This window comes from Caretta caretta, chromosome 12, assembly GCF_965140235.1.
Source record: "Caretta caretta isolate rCarCar2 chromosome 12, rCarCar1.hap1, whole genome shotgun sequence".
Lineage (NCBI taxonomy): Eukaryota > Metazoa > Chordata > Testudines > Cheloniidae > Caretta > Caretta caretta.
The window spans coordinates 32,954,926-32,976,475 of NC_134217.1; the positions used below are offsets into that span (position 1 = coordinate 32,954,926).

At 43.5% G+C, this 21,550-nt stretch overlaps 1 protein-coding gene across 6 annotated transcripts in view; it reads right to left on the bottom strand.

Moving 5' to 3' along the window:
* The window catches only part of CMC2 (C-X9-C motif containing 2), a 50,833-nt gene that overhangs the window by 20,312 nt on the left and 8,971 nt on the right, over window positions 1-21,550 (bottom strand). For 3 of the 6 annotated variants that reach the window (XM_048870587.2, XM_048870586.2, XM_048870588.2), the window contains 2 exons: window positions 3,448-3,514; window positions 1,175-1,245 (listed from right to left, as the gene is read on the bottom strand). In XM_048870587.2, coding sequence (XP_048726544.1) covers window positions 1,175-1,245; window positions 3,448-3,484 — 108 coding nt within the window. In that variant the 5' untranslated portion in view covers window positions 3,485-3,514. Of the gene's footprint in view, window positions 1-1,174; window positions 1,312-3,447; window positions 3,515-21,550 lie in introns of all 6 variants that reach the window. The other 3 variants (XM_048870589.2, XM_048870590.2, XM_048870591.2) reach the window with 1 other exon arrangement.

The following is a 21,550-nucleotide window of genomic DNA, read 5'->3' on the forward strand; positions in this document are numbered from 1 at the left end:
GCGATTTATACATCACAGCCATTTTAAAAAACTGGTTAAATGATCAAATTGAAAATCAGATTTCTCCAAATATTTTGCATGTACGAGAAATATAAGTAACATCTAGGAACTACAACTAAAACTAGTTGGAAAAAAAAATCTAGCAGTTAGCTTTCTATATTTGATTAATTGCTTAGTCAATTTCACCATTTCCCTTCAGTGTTCTTTCAGAGTAGGCTAAGGTTCTGATCAGCCTTAAATTTGATCCCAATACCTTCTATGTTACTAGTCCATTTCAAGTTTATGCAGTTTTGAATGTAACATTTTTATTTCTGAAGCTATTTAAAAATTCTAGTAGAAACATTAGAGGAAAGGAGATGAATGCATTTAGTAGTTTCAATAAATTCTAAAGCAACAGATTCCATGCAAAGATTCAAATGTGATATTTGAACAACCTGAGATGAAGATATTTCATTCTATGTGTAATAGGACAAGCCACTGTTTTGCTCATTAAGATTCAATATTTAAATTTATTCTTTGTCTCAGTGAAAACAATTGAAATTAAATGGACTTTTTGTGTCTTGATATAGAAATACTTCTGCATGCAACACTGATTTAGAAAATAATTTAGCAATGATATAGCATACAGCAGATACATTATTTAGTTTTTGAATATAGAGGATGATCCTTCTACATTTAAGATTTACTGCACAGCCAATGAAAATGTAAAGTTTTTTTCCAAGTGGGTGATCTCAAGTTTCTACTTGCTTGAAAAAATGAAGGATCTCTGAGCCACTTCACAGAAATGTGTTTGATTATATATTTAGATGGTGCTGATTGATCCATATTAAAATATAGAAGTCTAACAGCAGATCTCATTGAAATCCCAGCAACTGTTTAAATTTTCAATTCTCCACATAGCGGGTGTCAGGCACATGTGCAGAGTCAGGCACTCTGCATTTTCTTATCACTGTCAATACACTTAGAGCACCTACTTTCAAACAGACTGAACCATCTGCCTTCTGGATGGCCAGAATATGGTAAATTTAGTGCATGTGTGACAGATGGGAGGAAGAACAGCTCATGGTTGTTCTGCCTGAAGGGGAGATGTCACTTTCTGACGAAATAATATTCTCGCTAATATATTGACACCCAATTCCCACACACAACTTGTTTAACTTTTCAAAACTCTTACCTCCTTGTGACACTCTTTGAGCAGACTGATAACTACGTTACATTCTTCACTGTGCAGGTGAGGAGACAAGTCTGGATGCATCTTGAGTTAAGGGTAGCTTGTGCAGTTCATGGACTACAGTTTGAAAAATGTGCCACCTGCAAATATTAACATATGAAAGTTCATCTTAAAGTCTAACACATCTCCACTTAGGAAGTCCTTGCAATTCTCTAATAGAAATAAATTAATTTTAATCAAAACCAGAACATAGTGATAACCTAAATAAACAAATTAGGCTATAATTTGATTTAACAAAGTAGGTAGTTAAAAATGAAAATGCAGCATATGCCTCTGCCTTTCTGTTATTCACTTATGGACTGCCTACATGATTAAAGTTAAGCACACACTTAAGAGCTTTGTGGGATCAGGGCCCTCTGTGTGTTTCATAGCATTTGAGAGTTGTTGAAGACAAAAGAATCTTTCTCCTTGCTGCTTTCTGTTTCTCCTCCATTTTCTAGCTTCTTTAGAAGATGGTAAAAACTAAAACTATGGTCTGTTTTCACTACACGTCCACTACCCATGTGGGTATAGGGCAGTATATATGTCACCTGGTATTCTGGTATTTCTGTAGTACTTCAAATCACTGGCTTTTTTACTTGTCCCTAGGTATCTGAGTTAAAATGCAAAATTGAATTAACTGATCTTGACTGACTGGAGAGGGTGGTAGAGAAAAGGGTCAAATTTTGGAAGCATGTCCCTGTACTTCACTCAGAATTTTGGTTATGAAACACCCACTGCTTTAACAGGAATCACAAAATTAAGCCTTATGCAATACTTTTAAAATGTATCCCAAGGGGTTAACAAACCCACAAACGCAGAAAAATTAAGGCTGAACAGTCATCCTTAATAACTATTGTATCTGCAAGTTTTGCAGTGCATATGGTATTTCAGATAATAGCGTCCTTCAGAAAGCAACATCATCTTTGTCTTGATCCTGCAGAGAAGTCCATAATTCTGTTTCGATTACACTGGGTCCAGTCCAACATTGTGCTGAGCACCTTCAACTCCAATGAAATCACCGGATGTTAACCAAGTAAAAATACTATCCCTTTAGAGATCTTAGAGGAAGAGAGTGGTGGGATATGTTGGGATGCGGGGGGGGAAAATCACTGCATAATACTAGAGAAGGGCACACAGCAAGATTGGGGGGGAGGGCACATAAATGGGAGAAGAAAAGACAAAGAAACCGAAGAAGAGGTAGAGAACACAATGCGAGGAAAGAGAAAAAGCCAGTTATGGTGGTATCAACACAGCACCTTTTAATCATTTCACAGATAGACTTATCTATTTTAGTCAAAGATTTAGAAGTATCTGAAGAAAGATTAGTGAGCAAAACCACACACATCCCGAAGCGTGCCAGCATATCAAAATAGAAATGAGCTTTATCCTTTGGTGGACACAGACATATTCTAATTTTGTTTAGCAACTGCAGTACTTGGTGATTAAGAAAAAAAAAAATCACATCCTAAAAATAAAATACTGTATATACAATTTAAAATTTCTTGTTAATTATAAAATAGTTAAAGAAATCTGATTAAGGCCACTTTAGGTTTTGTTTAAAGTGCTGTAACAAAATCTAATATTAAAACAAATGCTCAGTGATTAATTTTAATTTAATGAACAGTTTTGGGAAGGAATTTAGATATTACCCCAAACTGCTTGCAATCCAAATGAACAGTGTCATGCTAACAAAAATTAAAAAAGTAACAATAAGCTTTTTTGTCTAGAGTTAGAGTGAAAACTAAATAGCAAAATGATTAACACAAGTTCTATTTGTAAGCTTTTCAGCTCTAACCATTCCCGTTGACACAGCTACTGCCTCTCACAGAGGTGCATTAACTATGCCAATGGGAGAAGCTCTCCTGTCAGCGTAGCAGGGTCTTCTCTAAAGCGCTACAGTAGCCCAGCGTTTTAAGTGTAGACCTGTCCTAATAAAAGGGTTGCTCTAAAATATTTATCAAATCTTTTTAGCTAAAAGTGTCTTCTGTATTAGTTACTAAAATTACAAAGAGAGTTAATATATTACATTTTACTACAATTTATGTTTATAACTTGGCACTTAACAGTGCTTTTTTTCTTCAAAGTGCTTGACAAACATTACTTACATCAAAAAGCCTCAATTTTTAGAGGCTAAAGTTTGCACCAAGTAGTAAATATCAAGATCATATTTGCTACATAAATGTGTATAATAGGAAAAAGGATAAGACTTCTAGAGAGGTTACATGAAAGGATACTAGCTCCACTCCAAGACATGTAATCGTCTGAGTTCATCTTTGACAAATCCCCAAAACAACAAGGAAACTAAAAATAGAAACATATAGTGAATTAGCAGGTAGCAGGTGTCATTAAAGTGGTAACTAAGGGCTTGTCTACATCATGCAGCTTTTAGCAACAAGGCTGTGTCGACATAGCCTTGTCGCTAAAAATCAGCATGTGTAAACGCTCTTTGTCGGCACTTTTCCCGACAAAATACTACCAGCCCGGCAAGCAGCGTTAGCTTTGTCAGTAGGAGAGCGCTCCTGCTGAAAAAGCTGCATTCACACTGCCACTTGCATCAGCAAAACTTTTGTCTTTCGGGGGGGGGGGCGGCTTTTTTAAGTACCCGTGAAAGACAAAAGTTTTGTCGACAACTTCGCAGTGTAGACATACCCTAAGCCTCATTATCAATTACCGTATTTGGCACAACACACTTTGATTAAAGGTGATCTAAATAGTTGACATCCGGAATTCAAATACATAATCCATTGACTGAAGTTCTCTATTTAAAAAAATATTCCGTTGCTTATTAGAATGATCTGGCCTGTAGAATGCTACAAGGAAATACAAATTAGATCATCCCCTTTCTAGAAAGAGGCTTTCATGTCACTTCACACCTTAAGTAATGAATGTTCAGATAACTGCTGTTCCTACTGCACACTATTCAACAGCCAGAAATTTGGCGAAGCACATGAACTAAACTAAAGTCTACACTACAGATGTCCTCCGGCATACTTACATCAATTGGGGATGTGAAGAGGTTTTGATCCCTGACATAGCTGTGCTGGCAGAAGCCCCTAATGTAGACACAGTTAAACTGGCTAAACAATACTTGTACTGGTATAGCTTGTTTTGTTTGGGGATGACAATATAAACTACACCAGTGAAAGTGCAGCTTTGCAAATATAATTGTGTCTACACTAGGAGGGCTTTGCTGTATAGCATATCAGTATAGCTCAGGGGTTCTCAAACTGGTGGTCATGAGGTTATTACATGGGGGGGGGGTCACGAGCTGTCAGCCTCCACCCTAAACCCCACTTTGCCTCCAACATTTAAAATGGTTTTAAATATATAAACAAGTGTTTTTAATTTATAAAGGGGGGGGTCACACTCAAAGGCTTGCTATATGAAAGGGGTCACCAGTACAATAGTTTGAGAACCACTGGACTACACCAGTGAACTGCTCCATGAAGAGACATGGCCTAACACTGAAGATAAATAATCTGTTATGAGAGGGGCCCTCTGTGACCCTAAGAGCATCCCAATGCCACAGGAAAAGGGGCTTCTTGGTATGTAGCAATGTGTCTCAACTGGCCTGCTTACCTTTGTGTGCACCCCACACACTGTTGTCATGATATTTATTTAGAAGGTGTCTTGTATCAAAAACTAGTAACTCACTAGTAACTAGAATATATTCAAACTAGTAACTCACTGATCATTAATATTCTTGCATGGTGTATGTAGGGTTGACATGTAAAAAGCTATGCAGATGTGCTGGAAAATATGTCCCTCAAATATATTTGGCAGTGTTGTTTTCCAGGCTTGACTGCAGTCTCCAATGTAAATTAAGGTATGACCTCAGAAAATGAAAAGCACATTCACATGCAATGTAAAAAAAAGCCATCAGGCAAGCAAGTGGGGGAAGATGACCACTTAGTCTCAATGGGGGTGAGTGCTACCATGAGAGGGGGCTGAGCACAGCAGAGAAATGCTTTTGGGAACAATTCTGGGTTACAAGTGTTAGTGAGATCCCCCTGCAAAGAGTAATTGAGCCGTGGAAGCCAGAGTGAGACTTTCTTGCTTGTATGGTGGCTGTTGGTGACATGACTGTGAGCCACAGCTGCATAACATTTAAGGCACCCAGAGTTGCAAGACTGAACGCCTTACTGGCCTGGGTGAATCCCAAAGCATCACACCTTTCACATCAGGGTTAGATTTGCAGAGTAAATGCCTGACCCTGCAATCAGTTCTTCAAAGAACTCCATGTAGGAATAAACATATATACAAGAGTAACTGCTGACAACAAGAAAAGGAGTACTTGTGGCACCTTAGAGACTAACCAATGTATTTGAGCATGAGCTTTCGTGAGCTACAGCTCACTTCATCAGATGTTTACCGTGGAAACTGCAGCAGACTTTATATACACACAGAAATCATGAAACAATACCTCCTCCCACCCCACTGTCCTGCTGGTAATAGCTTATCTAAAGTGATCAACAGGTGGGCCATTTCCAGCACAAATCCAGGTTTTCTCACCCTCCACCCCCCCCACACAAATTCACTCTCCTGCTGGTGCTAGCCCATCCAAAGTGACAACTCTTTACATAATCAAGTCGGGCTATTTCCTGCATAGATCAAGGTTTTCTCACATCCCCCCCACCCCCATACACACACAAACTCACTCTCCTGCTGGTAATAGCTCATCTAAACTGACCACTCTCCAGGTTTAAATCCAAGTTAAACCAGAACATCTGGGGGGGGGGGGGGGGGGGGTAGGAAAAAACAAGAGGAAACAGGCTACCTTGCATAATGACTTAGCCACTCCCAGTCTCTATTTAAGCCTAAATTAATAGTATCCAATTTGCAAATGAATTCCAATTCAGCAGTTTCTCGCTGGAGTCTGGATTTGAAGTTTTTTTGTTTTAAGATAGCGACCTTCATGTCTGTGATTGCGTGACCAGAGAGATTGAAGTGTTCTCCGACTGGTTTATGAATGTTATAATTCTTGACATCTGATTTGTGTCCATTTATTCTTTTACGTAGAGACTGTCCAGTTTGACCAATATACATGGCAGAGGGGCATTGCTGGCACATGATGGCATATATCACATTGGTGGATGTGCAGGTGAACGAGCCTCTGATAGTGTGGCTGATGTTATTAGGTCCTGTGATGGTGTCCCCTGAATAGATATGTGGGCACAATTGGCAACGGGCTTTGTTGCAAGGATAAGTTCCTGGGTTAGTGGTTCTGTTATGTGGTATGTGGTTGTTGGTGAGTATTTGCTTCAGGTTGCGGGGCTGTCTGTAGGCAAGGACTGGCCTGTCTCCCAAGACTTGTGAGAGTGTTGGGTCATCCTTTAGGATAGGTTGTAGATCCTTAATAATGCGTTGGAGGGGTTTTAGTTGGGGGCTGAAGGTGACCGCTAGTGGCGTTCTGTTATTTTCTTTGTTAGGCCTGTCCTGTAGTAGGTAACTTCTGGGAACTCTTCTGGCTCTATCAATCTGTTTCTTTACTTCTGCAGGTGGGTATTGTAGTTGTAAGAAAGCTTGACAGAGATCTTGTAGGTGTTTGTCTCTGTCTGAGGGGTTGGAGCAAATGCGGTTGTATCGCAGAGCTTGGCTGTAGACGATGGATCGTGTGGTGTGGTCAGGGTGAAAGCTGGAGGCATGCAGGTAGGAATAGCGGTCAGTAGGTTTCCGGTATAGGGTGGTGTTTATGTGGCCATTGTTTATTAGCACTGTAGTGTCCAGGAAGTGGATCTCTTGTGTGGACTGGACCAGGCTGAGGTTGGTGGTGGGATGGAAATTGTTGAAATCATGGTGGAATTCCTCAAGGGCTTCTTTTCCATGGGTCCAGATGATGAAGATGTCATCAATATAGCGCAAGTAGAGTAGGGGCTTTAGGGGACGAGAGCTGAGGAAGCGTTGTTCTAAATCAGCCATAAAAATGTTGGCATACTGTGGGGCCATGCGGGTACCCATAGCAGTGCCGCTGATCTGAAGGTATACATTGTCCCCAAATGTGAAATAGTTATGGGTAAGGACAAAGTCACAAAGTTCAGCCACCAGGTTAGCCGTGACATTATCGGGGATAGTGTTCTTGACGGCTTGTAGTCCATCTTTGTGTGGAATGTTGGTGTAGAGGGCTTCTACATCCATAACACCATCCTGGCTACTATGGATGTAGAAGCCCTCTACACCAACATTCCACACAAAGATGGACTACAGGCCGTCAAGAACACTATCCCCGATAATGTCACGGCTAACCTGGTGGCTGAACTTTGTGACTTTGTCCTTACCCATAACTATTTCACATTTGGGGACAATGTATACCTTCAGATCAGCGGCACTGCTATGGGTACCCGCATGGCCCCACAGTATGCCAACATTTTTATGGCTGATTTAGAACAACGCTTCCTCAGCTCTCGTCCCCTAAAGCCCCTACTCTACTTGCGCTATATTGATGACATCTTCATCATCTGGACCCATGGAAAAGAAGCCCTTGAGGAATTCCACCATGATTTCAACAATTTCCATCCCACCACCAACCTCAGCCTGGTCCAGTCCACACAAGAGATCCACTTCCTGGACACTACAGTGCTAATAAACAATGGCCACATAAACACCACCCTATACCGGAAACCTACTGACCGCTATTCCTACCTGCATGCCTCCAGCTTTCACCCTGACCACACCACACGATCCATCGTCTACAGCCAAGCTCTGCGATACAACCGCATTTGCTCCAACCCCTCAGACAGAGACAAACACCTACAAGATCTCTGTCAAGCTTTCTTACAACTACAATACCCACCTGCAGAAGTAAAGAAACAGATTGATAGAGCCAGAAGAGTTCCCAGAAGTTACCTACTACAGGACAGGCCTAACAAAGAAAATAACAGAACGCCACTAGCGGTCACCTTCAGCCCCCAACTAAAACCCCTCCAACGCATTATTAAGGATCTACAACCTATCCTAAAGGATGACCCAACACTCTCACAAGTCTTGGGAGACAGGCCAGTCCTTGCCTACAGACAGCCCCGCAACCTGAAGCAAATACTCACCAACAACCACATACCACACAACAGAACCACTAACCCAGGAACTTATCCTTGCAACAAAGCCCGTTGCCAATTGTGCCCACATATCTATTCAGGGGACACCATCACAGGACCTAATAACATCAGCCACACTATCAGAGGCTCGTTCACCTGCACATCCACCAATGTGATATATGCCATCATGTGCCAGCAATGCCCCTCTGCCATGTATATTGGTCAAACTGGACAGTCTCTACGTAAAAGAATAAATGGACACAAATCAGATGTCAAGAATTATAACATTCATAAACCAGTCGGAGAACACTTCAATCTCTCTGGTCACGCAATCACAGACATGAAGGTCGCTATCTTAAAACAAAAAAACTTCAAATCCAGACTCCAGCGAGAAACTGCTGAATTGGAATTCATTTGCAAATTGGATACTATTAATTTAGGCTTAAATAGAGACTGGGAGTGGCTAAGTCATTATGCAAGGTAGCCTGTTTCCTCTTGTTTTTTCCTACCCCCCCCCCCCCCCCCCCAGATGTTCTGGTTTAACTTGGATTTAAACCTGGAGAGTGGTCAGTTTAGATGAGCTATTACCAGCAGGAGAGTGAGTTTGTGTGTGTATGGGGGTGGGGGGGATGTGAGAAAACCTTGATCTATGCAGGAAATAGCCCGACTTGATTATGTAAAGAGTTGTCACTTTGGATGGGCTAGCACCAGCAGGAGAGTGAATTTGTGTGGGGGGGTGGAGGGTGAGAAAACCTGGATTTGTGCTGGAAATGGCCCACCTGTTGATCACTTTAGATAAGCTATTACCAGCAGGACAGTGGGGTGGGAGGAGGTATTGTTTCATATTCTCTGTGTGTATATAAAGTCTGCTGCAGTTTCCACGGTAAACATCTGATGAAGTGAGCTGTAGCTCACGAAAGCTCATGCTCAAATACATTGGTTAGTCTCTAAGGTGCCACAAGTACTCCTTTTCTTTTTGCGAATACAGACTAACACGGCTGTTCCTCTGAATGCTGACAACAGTTGGGATTGAAGGGAATATTGCAAGCTATCAGGGCTAGTTTACACTGGCAACGCTAAAGCGCTGCAGCGCTTTTAACGTGGCTTGTGCAGTCATGGCAGAGTGCTGGGAGAAAGCTCTGGTCACTGGCACTTTACAGTGCTGAAACTTGCTGCGCTGAGGGGGGTGTTTTTTCACACCACTGAGCGAGAAAGTTGCAGTGCTGTAAATTGCCAGTGTAGACAAGCCCTCACTGTAGTTAGAATAGCTACTTCAGAGTTACCTCAGAGCTTTGGCATCTGATGCTGTTACTAACCTTCCCTTCACAAGCAATTACTCAGAACAAAAACTAGTTAACTTCTCTTTAATGCAAGAGGCTGTGCTTAACTAAGGGCATGGCTACACTTGCGAGTTAGAGCGCATTAAAGCAGCCCCATGTGCTCTAACTCATGACGCGTCCATACTGGCAAGGCACTCTGCGGCTAGAGCGCTCCTGGTAATCCACCTCAGCAAGTGGAATAATGTTTGATGACCCCCGCTGGAGCACTGCGGCGCCAGTGTGGACGCCCTGGTCTGATCGGCCTCCAGAAGTCTCCCACAATGCCTGTTCTAGCCACTCTGCTCATCACTTTGAACTCTACTGCCCTGCCCTCAGCATGACCAATCGTCAGACCTGCCCTTTAAATTCCCTGGGAATTTTGAAAATCCCCTTCCTGTTTGCTCAGCCAAGCATGGAGTGCTCTCAGCGCATCTTTCCAGGTGACCATGCCTCCACGCGCCAGACGATTCCCAGTATGGAGCAATGGCGAGGTGTTGGACCTCATCAGTGTTTGGTGGGAGGAAGATGTCCAGTCCCAGCTGTGCTCCAGCCGTAGGAATTACGACACCTTTGGGCAGATACGAAGGGACATGATGGAAACGGGCCATGACCAGGATGCACTGCAGTGCAGGGTTAAAGTGAAGGAGCTGTGGAATGCCTATCGCAAAGCCCGCGAGGCAAACTGCCGCTCCGGTGGTGCCCCCGAAACCTGCTGTTTCTACAAAGAGAGGGATGCGATACTTGGGGGACAACCCCACCTCCACTCCAAGGACCACCATGGACACTTCAGAGCCCAGTTCAACAAGGCAGGAGGAGGAGAAGGAGGAGGAGGAAAGCGGGAGCGAGGGTGCTGAGGAGGAGGAAGACACCCTGGAATCCCTAGATGCATGCAGCCAGGAGGAAGGTAGCCAGTCGCGTTGGCCGGTGCTTGGGGAAGGACAAACACCAGAGGAGGTTCCTGGTAAGTGGGTTTTATTTTGGGAAGGAAGTTGGGGTTCGAGGTGAGGAGGGTTAGGGCTGTATGCAGGCCTAGATGCGGAATAGGGCGTTGATGTGCTCTCTCACATCATGGTAATTGGCCTCAGTGATCTCCTCAAAGGTCTCATCCAGAACTTGGGCAATGCGCTTGTGCAGGTTTCTTGGGAGAGCCACTGTGGTCCTTGTCCCAGTCAGGCTAACATGTCCATGCCACTGTGCCATGAGGGGTGGGGGGACCATTGCTGCACACAGGCAAGCTGTATATGGGCCAGGGTGGAAACCGCATTGTAGTAGAAGACTACCCAGGTCAGCAGCGAAATATCTTCCAGGACAAACTCCTGTGGAAAATGTGGGGAAAGTGTTCAGCATAGGGGCCCCCTGCAGCTGTTGGCTCTCCCCAACCTAGAGGACAGTACGGCCATGAAACAATCAGTCCCCCTTGACCCTGTGCTTACTCACCATTTTGGGGCCCCCGTGGATTATGTGCACTCGCATTGGGACGGGCAAATTATGCTATTGGGTAAACTGTGCTTGCCCTTAAGTAGAGGGGAATCATTGCTCTGACTGGTGTGAACAATGATGCCTCTGTTAAGTGTTGCATTTTGCCTTTACAGATGCAACCTCAAGATCTCAGCCGTCCATGTTATCACCGGCCGAAAGACTCCAAAGAATAAGGAAGAGATCAAGTAGAAGCAAAGGAGACATGCTGCATAAAGTAATGCAGCAGTCCCTCAATGAGAATGTAAAAGCGCAGGAGTGGAGGGAGTGCGAAAGGAGGATCCACCAGCAGAATAAAGAGTGCTGCCGGAGCTCCGTGCTTTTGTGCCAGCAAAGCATGGATCGACTAATGAGCATCATGGAGCGCCAGGCGGGCTCAATCCAGACGCTCATAGCCATGCAGGTGGGGCTCTACCGTGCCTGCCCGCTCCCCCCCTCCCCCCGTATCCATAGTCCCCAAACTCTTTCCCTTGTGCCCCCTTGTCACATCCAACCCACTTTCCCCAACATCAGGGTTCTTACCACCACCCAGCCCTGAAAACTACGACCCTTACCCACTGCACTCAACCCCCATCACCAAGCATTAAAGCCACGCTGAAGTGCAGCACTCATTGCACAGCACTCCAGACAGGACGGCTGAGTATGATAACAGGACATACGCAAATTTGTGATTGTACCGTTTCCCACCCCACCCCCTTGCCCTTTCTGTTTCCCAAGCATTTGTGTTTCTTTTCAATAAATGAATTTTCTTTTCAATAAATGGATTTTTTGGCTTTGAAAACATTCTTTATTACTGCATAAAGTAAAAGATACCTTAGGCCAGGAAAACAACAGGCACTGCAAGTCAGCGTAGCAAACACAGATTCCTACTAACATTGGAACCACTGTACTTCACTCCCATGCAGGGCACCAAACATTACTGGCGGCTTTCAGCCTCAAATTGCTCCCTCAAGGCATCCCTAATCTTTGAAGCCCCGCGCTGGGCCCCCTCCAATAGCCCTGCTCTCTGGCTGTTCATATTCAGCTTCCAGGTGTTGAACCTCCAAGTTCCACGCCTGAGTGAATCTTTCACCCTTCCCTTCACAAATGTTATGGAGGGTACAGCACGCGGATATAACCGCAGGGATGCTGTCATCTGCCAGGTCCAGCTTCCCATACAGAGAGCGCCAGCGGCCCTTTAAATGGCCAAAAGCACACTCCACAGTCATTCCGCATCGGCTCAGCCTGTTGTTGAGCCGCTCCTTGCTGCTGTTAAGGCTCCCTGTGTAGGGTTTCATGAGCCATGGCATTAAAGGGTAAGCGGGGTCTCCAAGGATCACAATGGGCATTTCAATTTCTCCTATGGTGATCTTCTGGTCTGGGAAAAAAGTCCCAGCTTGCCGCTTCCTGTACAGGCCAGTGTTCCGAAAGATGCATGTGTCATGCACCTTTCCAGGCCAGCCTGCGTTACTGTCAGTGAAATGCCCACAGTGATCCACAAGCGCCTGGAGAACAATAGAGAAATACCCCTTCCGATTAATATACTCGGAGGCTAGGTGGGCTGATGCTAGAATTGGAATATGCGTCCCATCTATCGCCCCTCTGCAGTTAGGGAAACCCACTTGTACAAAGCCAGCCACAATGTCATGCATGTTACCCAGAGTCACAGTTCTTCTGGGCAGGATGTGATTAATGGCCCTGCAAACTTGTATTAACACTACTCCAACGGTCGACTTTCCCATCCAAACTGGTTAGCGTCCAATCGGTAGCTGTCTGGAGTTGTCAGCTTCTAGACTGCAATAGCCACCCGCTTCTCCACTGTCAGGGCAGCTCTCAATCCCGTGTCCTTGCGCCGCAGTGTGGGGGCGAGCTCATCACAGAGCCATGAAAGTGGCTTTTCTCATCCGAAAGTTCTGCAGCCACTGCTCGTCATCCCAGACTTCCATGACGATGTGATCCCACCACTCAGTGCTTGTTTCCTGAGCACAAAAGCAGAGTTCCATGGTGGTGAGCATGTCCGTGAATACCACAAGCAATTTTGTGTCATATGTATTACTCGAGTTGATATCATCATCAGAGTCCTCACTGTCAGTTTGGATCTTAAGGAGTAACTCGACTGCCAAAATGTGAAGTGATGGCGAGACTCGTCAGCATATTCCTCAGCAGTTCAGGCTCCATTCCCGCAAACCGAAAGCAAAGACAGAGTGCACAGTACAAAAAACGTTGAAAGATGGCAATGCGGACGGAAGCACAGGAATTGCTGGGACGTGAACCGATGCATCACGTAGTGTTGGGACAGGACCCAGTATGCCCCCGCACTCCCCACCCCCTTCCCATAAGCCACAGAGCCAGAATAGGAAGAGGGGCCCCGTGGGATAGCTGTCCATAATGCACCACTCCCAATGTTGCTGCCGCAAATGTGGCCACGCAAGTGCGCTTGAAGCTGTCAGTGTGGACAGATTGCAGCGCTTTCCCTTCTGCACTCTCCAAAGGCTGGTTTAGCTCAAAGCGCTCTACATCTGCAAGTGTAGCCATGCCCTAAGGAGGCAACTTCACTGGGACATCTCCCAGAGAAACAGTACTGCCTAATGAAATAAATAGCAATGACTTCTGCCAGAAGCAAAAACTCCACTTAATGAGGATCCATTCAACCAACCAGTGGCAAGGAGTTAATACCTGGTGAATCACCCTATAATAGAAATCCTAAAATCCAGTCCCTATTAGAAATTGTCATAAAAATAGAGGGACAAAAGGTCAAAAGTCATTTTTCAACATCTCCATCCTTAGCTATGTCACTACCATTACCTTTGATTAAAACTGAAAGGATCTTCAAATATCAAATACTATTAATCATTTATGTTTTGGTTTTTTTGGTACTTCACTACCTTGGACAATGAAAACAGAATGGTCAGTTTCACTGTAAATTACTCACATTACAATAGCTTAGCACTGCCACATTTGGGGCACAAACAACTCATTTTTATGTTTAAAGCCAACCCCTTCCCTCACTATAAAACAAAATATTTTAATTGAAATTCTCTTCATTCAAGTTTTTGAAATTTTCTTTTTGAAAGCCACACAGAAAAGCTGAATTTTGGGTCCAAAAGTATCTAGCAGTGTCCCTTTAAGGAGGAAGGAAAGAGTCAGTATTTTATACAAGGTGGTATTTTATTTAATTTTTAGTTGTCATTTTAAGAAATAATCTCTCCTCTCACTGAGGCTACTTAGGTCACTTAGATCTTGTTTAAACTAAGCTTTCCCCCCCCAGGAATGGCAGAGAATTCTATGACTTTTCAGCCCCAATAGGTATCATGAGTGAGAATGCTAGTGTAAACCACGCTCTAGGCAACCACTACTGTTCTAACCACTTTATCATCAAAGCTGACATTTTAAGCATCATTAGAGGACAGTTAGACCTTCAGGTTAAACAACAGTGCTTATAATGATGATATTCAGCTAAAGTCCTGTCTGCACTAGAGCTCCCACTATTTCTACCAAATGTGCAACTGAGCGGGTGATGGGAAGTTTGGGGCCAGAAAGATTAGAACCTCTCAATCAAGCCAATATGCTGCCCAGCAGGGACTCTAAGCCAGTGCTTCTCAAGCTATCTGATGTGGGGGACCAGCAATTTTTTTTCTCAATGTGTGCGCAGCCGGCAGCCGATGGCTCGCGGACCAGACCACCACTTTGAGTAGTACTGTTCTAAGCCTTAAGGGCATGTCTACACAGCAAAGAAAAATCCCTGGCTGGCCCATGCCAGCTGACTCGGCTCTGGGGCTCAGGATGCAGCGCTGTTTCACTGCTGTGCAAACTTCCAAGCTTGAGCTGGAACCTGGGCTTCCCACCCTGCAGGGTCCAAGAGCCCAGAATTTTACACAGCAATAAAACAGCCCCACAGCCCAAGCCCAGCACGGGCCAGCCAGGGGTGTCTAGTTTCTGTGTAGACATACCCTAATAGTCTATAATGCTCACAAAAGAAATTTACATAAATCCAAGCAACATAGAAGCCTCTTAATTTTCCAGCCTCTGAAATAGTCTCCCTGTTGCCACAATGAGAAAAAAAACCAGTTACCTACCTTTCTTAACTGTTGTTCTTCTAGATGTGTTGCTCATGTCCATTCCGTGTTAGATGTGCACACGCTGCGTGTACCACTGTTAGAAATTTTTCCCCTAGTGGTATCCATAGGGTTGGCTCTGGCGCCCTCTGGAGTGCCATGCTCATGAGCCAGTATACGAGGCACTGCCAGCCCTACACCCTCTCAGTTCCTTCTTGCTGTCAGCTCCAATGGCGGGTAGGAGGGTGGATCATGGAATGAACATGAGCAACATAACTCGAAGAACAACCGTTACAAAAGGTAGCTAACCATTTTTTCCTCTTTGAGCACTTGCTCATGTCGATTCCACATTACGTAACTCACAAGCAGTATCCCAGGAGGTGGGCTCGGAGTTCACTGTCTTGCAGCCTGCAGCACAGCTCTACCGAAGCTTGAGTCTTTCTGCACCTGCGGGGTAATGGCATAATGGGACGCAAATGGACACGGCGCACACACCCCAAACATGGAATCAACATGAGCAAGCACTTGAAGAATATTTACATTATTTGAAGTGTTTTAAACACTCCTCCACATTAATATAATTGCTGTGGTATTTTCTTTCAAGCCCCTCCTCCACATTACTGTGTGGAAGTCTAATACTACACTATACCCCTAATGCAGCAAAATTTGAACTGCACAAATTGCTAAATGTTCCTGTCAGCAAATTAACAAGTGATCCTAAAACTGCAGATGACAGACCCAATATCTGCATCCAACTAAGGCCAGGTCTACACTATAAACTTACAATGGTATAACTACAGCATAATGGTATCAAAAATCCACACTCCTGAGTGTCATAGTTCTACCAACCTAACCCCTTGTGTAGACAACTGAGTTGACAGGATGGCTTCTCCCATTGACACAGCTACCGCCTCTCGCGGAAGTGGAGTACCTACACCAAAGAGAGAAGTCCTCCCATCGGCATAGGTATCGTCTTCATTGAAACGCTGCACCAGTGCTGCTGTTCCACTGCAGCCTTTACATGTAGACATGCCATAAGTGATTCAAGTAAGAACTCTGCCATGCCACTACCAATTTTTGGTTGCACACCATAGTAAGTCAGTGTTTCTAATTTGTAGAGCCCTGCGCAGATATATGTAAAGTGGATATTTGTGGATTTGCAGGACTCTACTAATTTGTCCATGGATTTTCCTCATAGCATTGGCTAACATTTTTGAGAGCTCTTCAGTGATTTTGTATTAGTATAATAGGTGTAAGACTGACTGGTGGTGTGTGCCGGTGATTTGATAATCAGCTTGCAGTCTCAATCAGTCTTCTGCCAGAGGTGTCATCTTGATCAGCTCTCTCGGGTCTTGTCTACACTACAAAGTTTTGTCAGGAGGTGTACACACTACAAAACTATTTTTGGTGGCAAAACTCTGCTGGTTTGCCGACAAAATAAAACCACCTCAATGAGAGGCATAAAGCCTTTTGCAGCAAAGTTAAAGCGACAAAGCATCAGTGTAGACACTGTTTGTTTTGTTGACAGAACTGGCTTCCACCAGTATCCCACAATGCTGTGACCGCTCTGCTCACTGTTTTGATCTCTGCTGCCCTGCAGGAATGCACCCCTCCCCTTTCAAAGCTCTGGGAAGCATCTGACAGCTGAGCATGCTGCTCCCTTTGGGAAACAAAGAACAAATCATTGGAATGCTCCTGTTCTGTCCTGCACTAGGAACACAGCGGCAGGCAGACTGCTGCTGTGGAGGGGGGAGGGACTGCTGTGCTGCTTTGACATTCCTCAGCATGGAGAGCTCACAACAGAGCTGCTCAGGATACTGCTCCCAGCAGCTTCAGGGAGGGAATCACAGAATCATAGGCAGGCAGGCTGACAGAGTGGGCTGCTTTGGGAGAGACTGCTGTGCCGAGCAGGGGGCTGATGTGGGGGGTGGGGAGGATGTCCCAGGATAGATCGGTCTTCCTGCTGTCTCCCCTGCCCCAGACACACCACTTTCCTCTCTACCCCATCCCCCACTTCAGCTGAAAAAGCAGCTGATAATCTACTAGGATGCCCCTGGAACCATGGGATTGAGAAACCTGCATCATGTGACACTGTCCCTGCCCCATGAGGCATTGCAAACCCTTCCCAAAGCACCCTGCGGCCAGTTGCATAGTGGGATAGCTACCACAGTGCACTGGTCTCTATGTCGATGTAAGAGCTGCTAGTGTGGACAGGCTCTGCCGACACACAGAGCTAGTGTGGACATGCAACAGCAGTTTTAATGAAAGCACTTTTATTAAAGCAGCATAACTTTTGCCAACAAAACTTTGTAGTGTAGACAAGGCCTCAGAAATAGAAAGCACTGACTAAGCCCTAGTCTACACTGGGGGGGGGGGGGGGGGGAATGGAGGGGAGGGGGTGGCTTCCGACCTAAGATACGCAACTTCAGCTATGTGAATAGGTGAAGTCGGCATATCTTAGGTTGACTTAGCTGGCTGTGAGGATGGCGGCGAGTCGACCGCTGCCGCTCCCCCGTCGACGCTGCTTCCGCCTCTCAAGAGCTGGAGTTCCGGAGTCAATGGGGAGCACATTTGGGGATCGATGTCTCATGTCTAGACGAGACGCGATAAATGGATCACTACCCACCGATCCAGCAGGTAGTGAAGACCTGCCCTAACAATCCAATGAAGGAAACAGAAGAACAGAAGGGAGGGAAGGGAAGCATGACAATAAAAAGGTCATTCCCATTCTCCATTTAGAATGGATTAGTGGCATAATTCCTATAAAGAAACTATTTTCATATGAAGTGAGAAAAGGCCCTAAAAGCATAAACAGATGTCTGTTCAAGACTACATTTCCCCAATTAAGTCTTCTAGTGCCCAGATCTTATTCACGAGTTGTACCACTGACTTCACCTAGGATTTACAGAATACATAATCACTCAGCTTTGTAACATTAGTGCTCTTGAATTCTCTCTTATCAGATAATGTTCAGTCATTAACTTACCAAATAAAGTTGTGTTCAGCCAAAGTAAAAAAACTGTTAATCATTCCTGAAAAACATTTAGATACCCCTGACGCAATGAACTCTTTAAATGGGAGAAGACTAACCAGATACCCTCATTGTAACATATTTCATGATAGGCCACAACACGAGTATGCTTGCAGTTCATCATTAAATTCTTCAAAGCTCAGTCAGCCATCTCAAATTGCATTGTTGCTTATGTGTACCAAGTTAACATATTTATAATATGGGTAAAATAAGCCACCTAAAATGATGGATGGAAGACTTAATTAGCATCTGTTAAATGTTTTGAGATCTTTGAATGACTGGTGCTTTAAATGCTAAGTATTATGTAGGTTCACGAGTAAGCCTATGAGAGAGAGGGGAGCTGATGATCTCAAGGTGGATGTGACAGACCTACATGTAAGAAAATGCACAATGACTTGTGGTCAGGAACACTATTTGACAGGAGAAGTTTCAAGAGTAGCAAAGGAAGCATTGGGGGAAGGTTGCTAGTTTCATTGCAAAAACCCTAAAAAGTTATTCTAAGATAGTAACTAGCTTGTCAGTGGTGAATAAATCAATGTAGACAGAATTTTAACACAGATGAAAACTTACTAAGATATTAAGAACAGAGTGATGCTGAAAGATTTTTTGGCAATAAATGTCTGGAAAGAACTTTTTTTATATGTATAAATTCCTCTGAGAGATCTATTACCAGAAATGCTGGATAAAGAATATCAAGGGAAACAAGCAATTGCTCTGAAAGAAATATTAGCAGTAAAGCACAAGGATAATATTAGGAAAGTAGAGCAATTGCTCTGGGAGAAAAATGGGCTTTAAAATGCCAGGCAAACACCATTAAGATCTGAAGTGATTATTTGGATAGACGTATAAAAGATGAAGTCTGTGCATTTATTAAGAGACGCTAGTATATTTCATCATGGGGCAGCACTAACTAGTGAGACAGGACACAAATTGGTAAGCTCCTAGGATTTCTCTTTAAGAATATTGCCTGAAATGTGTTAATTTTCCATATTTCTCTCTCCATATTTGGCAACCACTATACAGATAATAGTTATGTAATGAGTTTGGTGCAGAATGCCAAAGGAGCTAAAGGTAAACACTGACAGGTCAGTTTCCTCCCAACTTTCTGAACAAGCTTTTAATGGAACAGACTAAATTAAAAATGACCATGCAGGTATCAGTGCTTTTTACTGTATGCTCACTTGGATAAGATGAGGGAGATGGGAAAAGAAGATAGGTCATATTTGGGAATCTCAAAGCTAAGGTAGGTACTCTGAGAAACGATCATCCTTGATGGATGACTATATTTTCTGGCCTCAAAGATACAGCCCACGCTCCAAAAACCTGAATCACTCTTAAGGTCTATAATTTTCTTTGCCATAATTTAGCACTGCTGGGTATTATTTGCTCTAAGTAAATTGCCCCTACGTGGGCCCACCAGAGGGAACCAAGTGGAAGGATGTAATCCGCTTTATGGAGATTTGGGTATCTAAACTATTAAATTTTAACACTACACACTATCAAATATGTCCAGGAAGTATTCAAAATCCCAATGAGAAGCAAACGGGGAGAGGGGGGTGGTAAAATAAGGACACCTTTGTTTCACTTAAGAGACAGGACTGACAGTGCAAGAGATCCATCTGATTTATTGGTTGGACATCTTCCTAGAACAACATGAGCCTGGCTACATAAGACAATGTGTCCAAAATACACTATTTAAAAACAAAAAAAAAAAATCTAATACAAAATCATGGTCCTATATTCCGACAAATTCAGTATCATGTGAATGGAACTCCTTTTTTTTAGGATGCTGGATCTGCAGAAAAGCTCCTGAATAGAATAATGAAAAAAGCCAAGGCAAAAAAGACTAATCAGAAGCTGTAGTCTCAGGAGGATAATGACTGCTTCAAAAAATACACAGCGATTCAAGTTTAATTTTAAACTAGACAGGAAACTACTAGAAACAGACTATTTACAGAGAAAGACTGTGAGATGTAGTAATTTTTAAAAATTATTTGTACTGTAGTAGCACCGAGGAATCCCAGACAAGGGTCTGGGCGCCATTGTGCTAGACACAAAGACACACCCTGTCTTCAATGGCTTTCAAATTCTGGAGTCAAGAGGACAGGACAGGTGAACTAAAGAGAAACAGGGTGCGAATGAGTAGGAGATAACAAAATTAACAACTTAGAAAACTAGAACTTTCAGTTCGCCACTTGCCCAACCAATGCGAGATAGTAGTGATTTGCAGGCATCATGGCAGAGGTAGACTTTAAGTAAGGGTTTAGAAAAAGGTGATAGCTTAATGAGTTTTGAATGGGAGTTCTTCCCATGCAATAGAGAGCTGTAGGGGAGAAAGACAGGTGGACAATCAAAGATGCCATTGCTGGTGTGGAAGTATAACATTGTATAAGTATAGCGTTGTATAAGGGGACATGCTGGATACATTGTATATGACAGGGCATGCCAAAACATGTTACAAAGTATCTGAGGGAGCACATGTAGGGACAGTTAGCTTTTGAATGGAGAAGCAATTAAGATAGAGCCAGCACGTCTAAGAAGCAGGCATCAGAATGGAAGGTGTGAAGGGCAATTAGTTAACTGGAAGTTGTTAAAGGAGATTGTTAAGGGTGGCAGGTAATTGAAGATACGTGACTGATCTCAGGGATCTCGAAGGGTGGTGACTAAAATCTTTTTTCTTCTTTTGTCTGTAACTTCTCTGTAACTTGTTCTCCAAAATCTGTATAAATTAAGAGACACAAGCCCCACTCGGGGGGCTCACTTCTAAATGTATTAGCAGAGCAGCTTTGCTAATAAAACAGAGTGGTCTGATAAATTGTGAGTCTGAGTCAAACTTTGACACTGGCAAAGCAAAAATGGAGGCTGATTACTAATTTATTGAGCTATCTGGTAGATAGGGCCGGGACAAATGGTGAAGGCCCTTAAATGCAAAGACAAAGAGCTATTCTTTGATGCAATGGAGAGAGGGCCATGGATAGAACAACCAGTTAGGAATATGATCCTAGCAGTATTTTGAATGGAGTTCAATGAAGCCGGTGTTAAGGCCAGCTGTACAGAGAGAAGATGCCAAATCTTTTAAAAAATGTTGTATCGATACAAGTAGCAAGACATAGTCACACTAAATTGTTCCCTTCTTGGAAGTTTCCAAACAAGATAGCAATCTTTACTTGAATTAAGAGCAAGAAGCTATTTGAAACTTGATTCAAAACACAGTGCTTGGACAGTAAGCATAGCTTATAAACAGTTCTAACAGGGAGTTTCTTATTCTTCAATGGATTATATTTTAATTCTTGTCAAATTACAATGGCATGAGTGTCAGTGCTTTTGCCTTTTTTCAAGCTGTAAATTGTTAGGATTTGGAATTAAATTATGAGGTAGTAAAACTGAAAAAGCAGGTGATCTGAGATTATAAAAATTAAAGAAACCTATGTGTAACTGAACATATC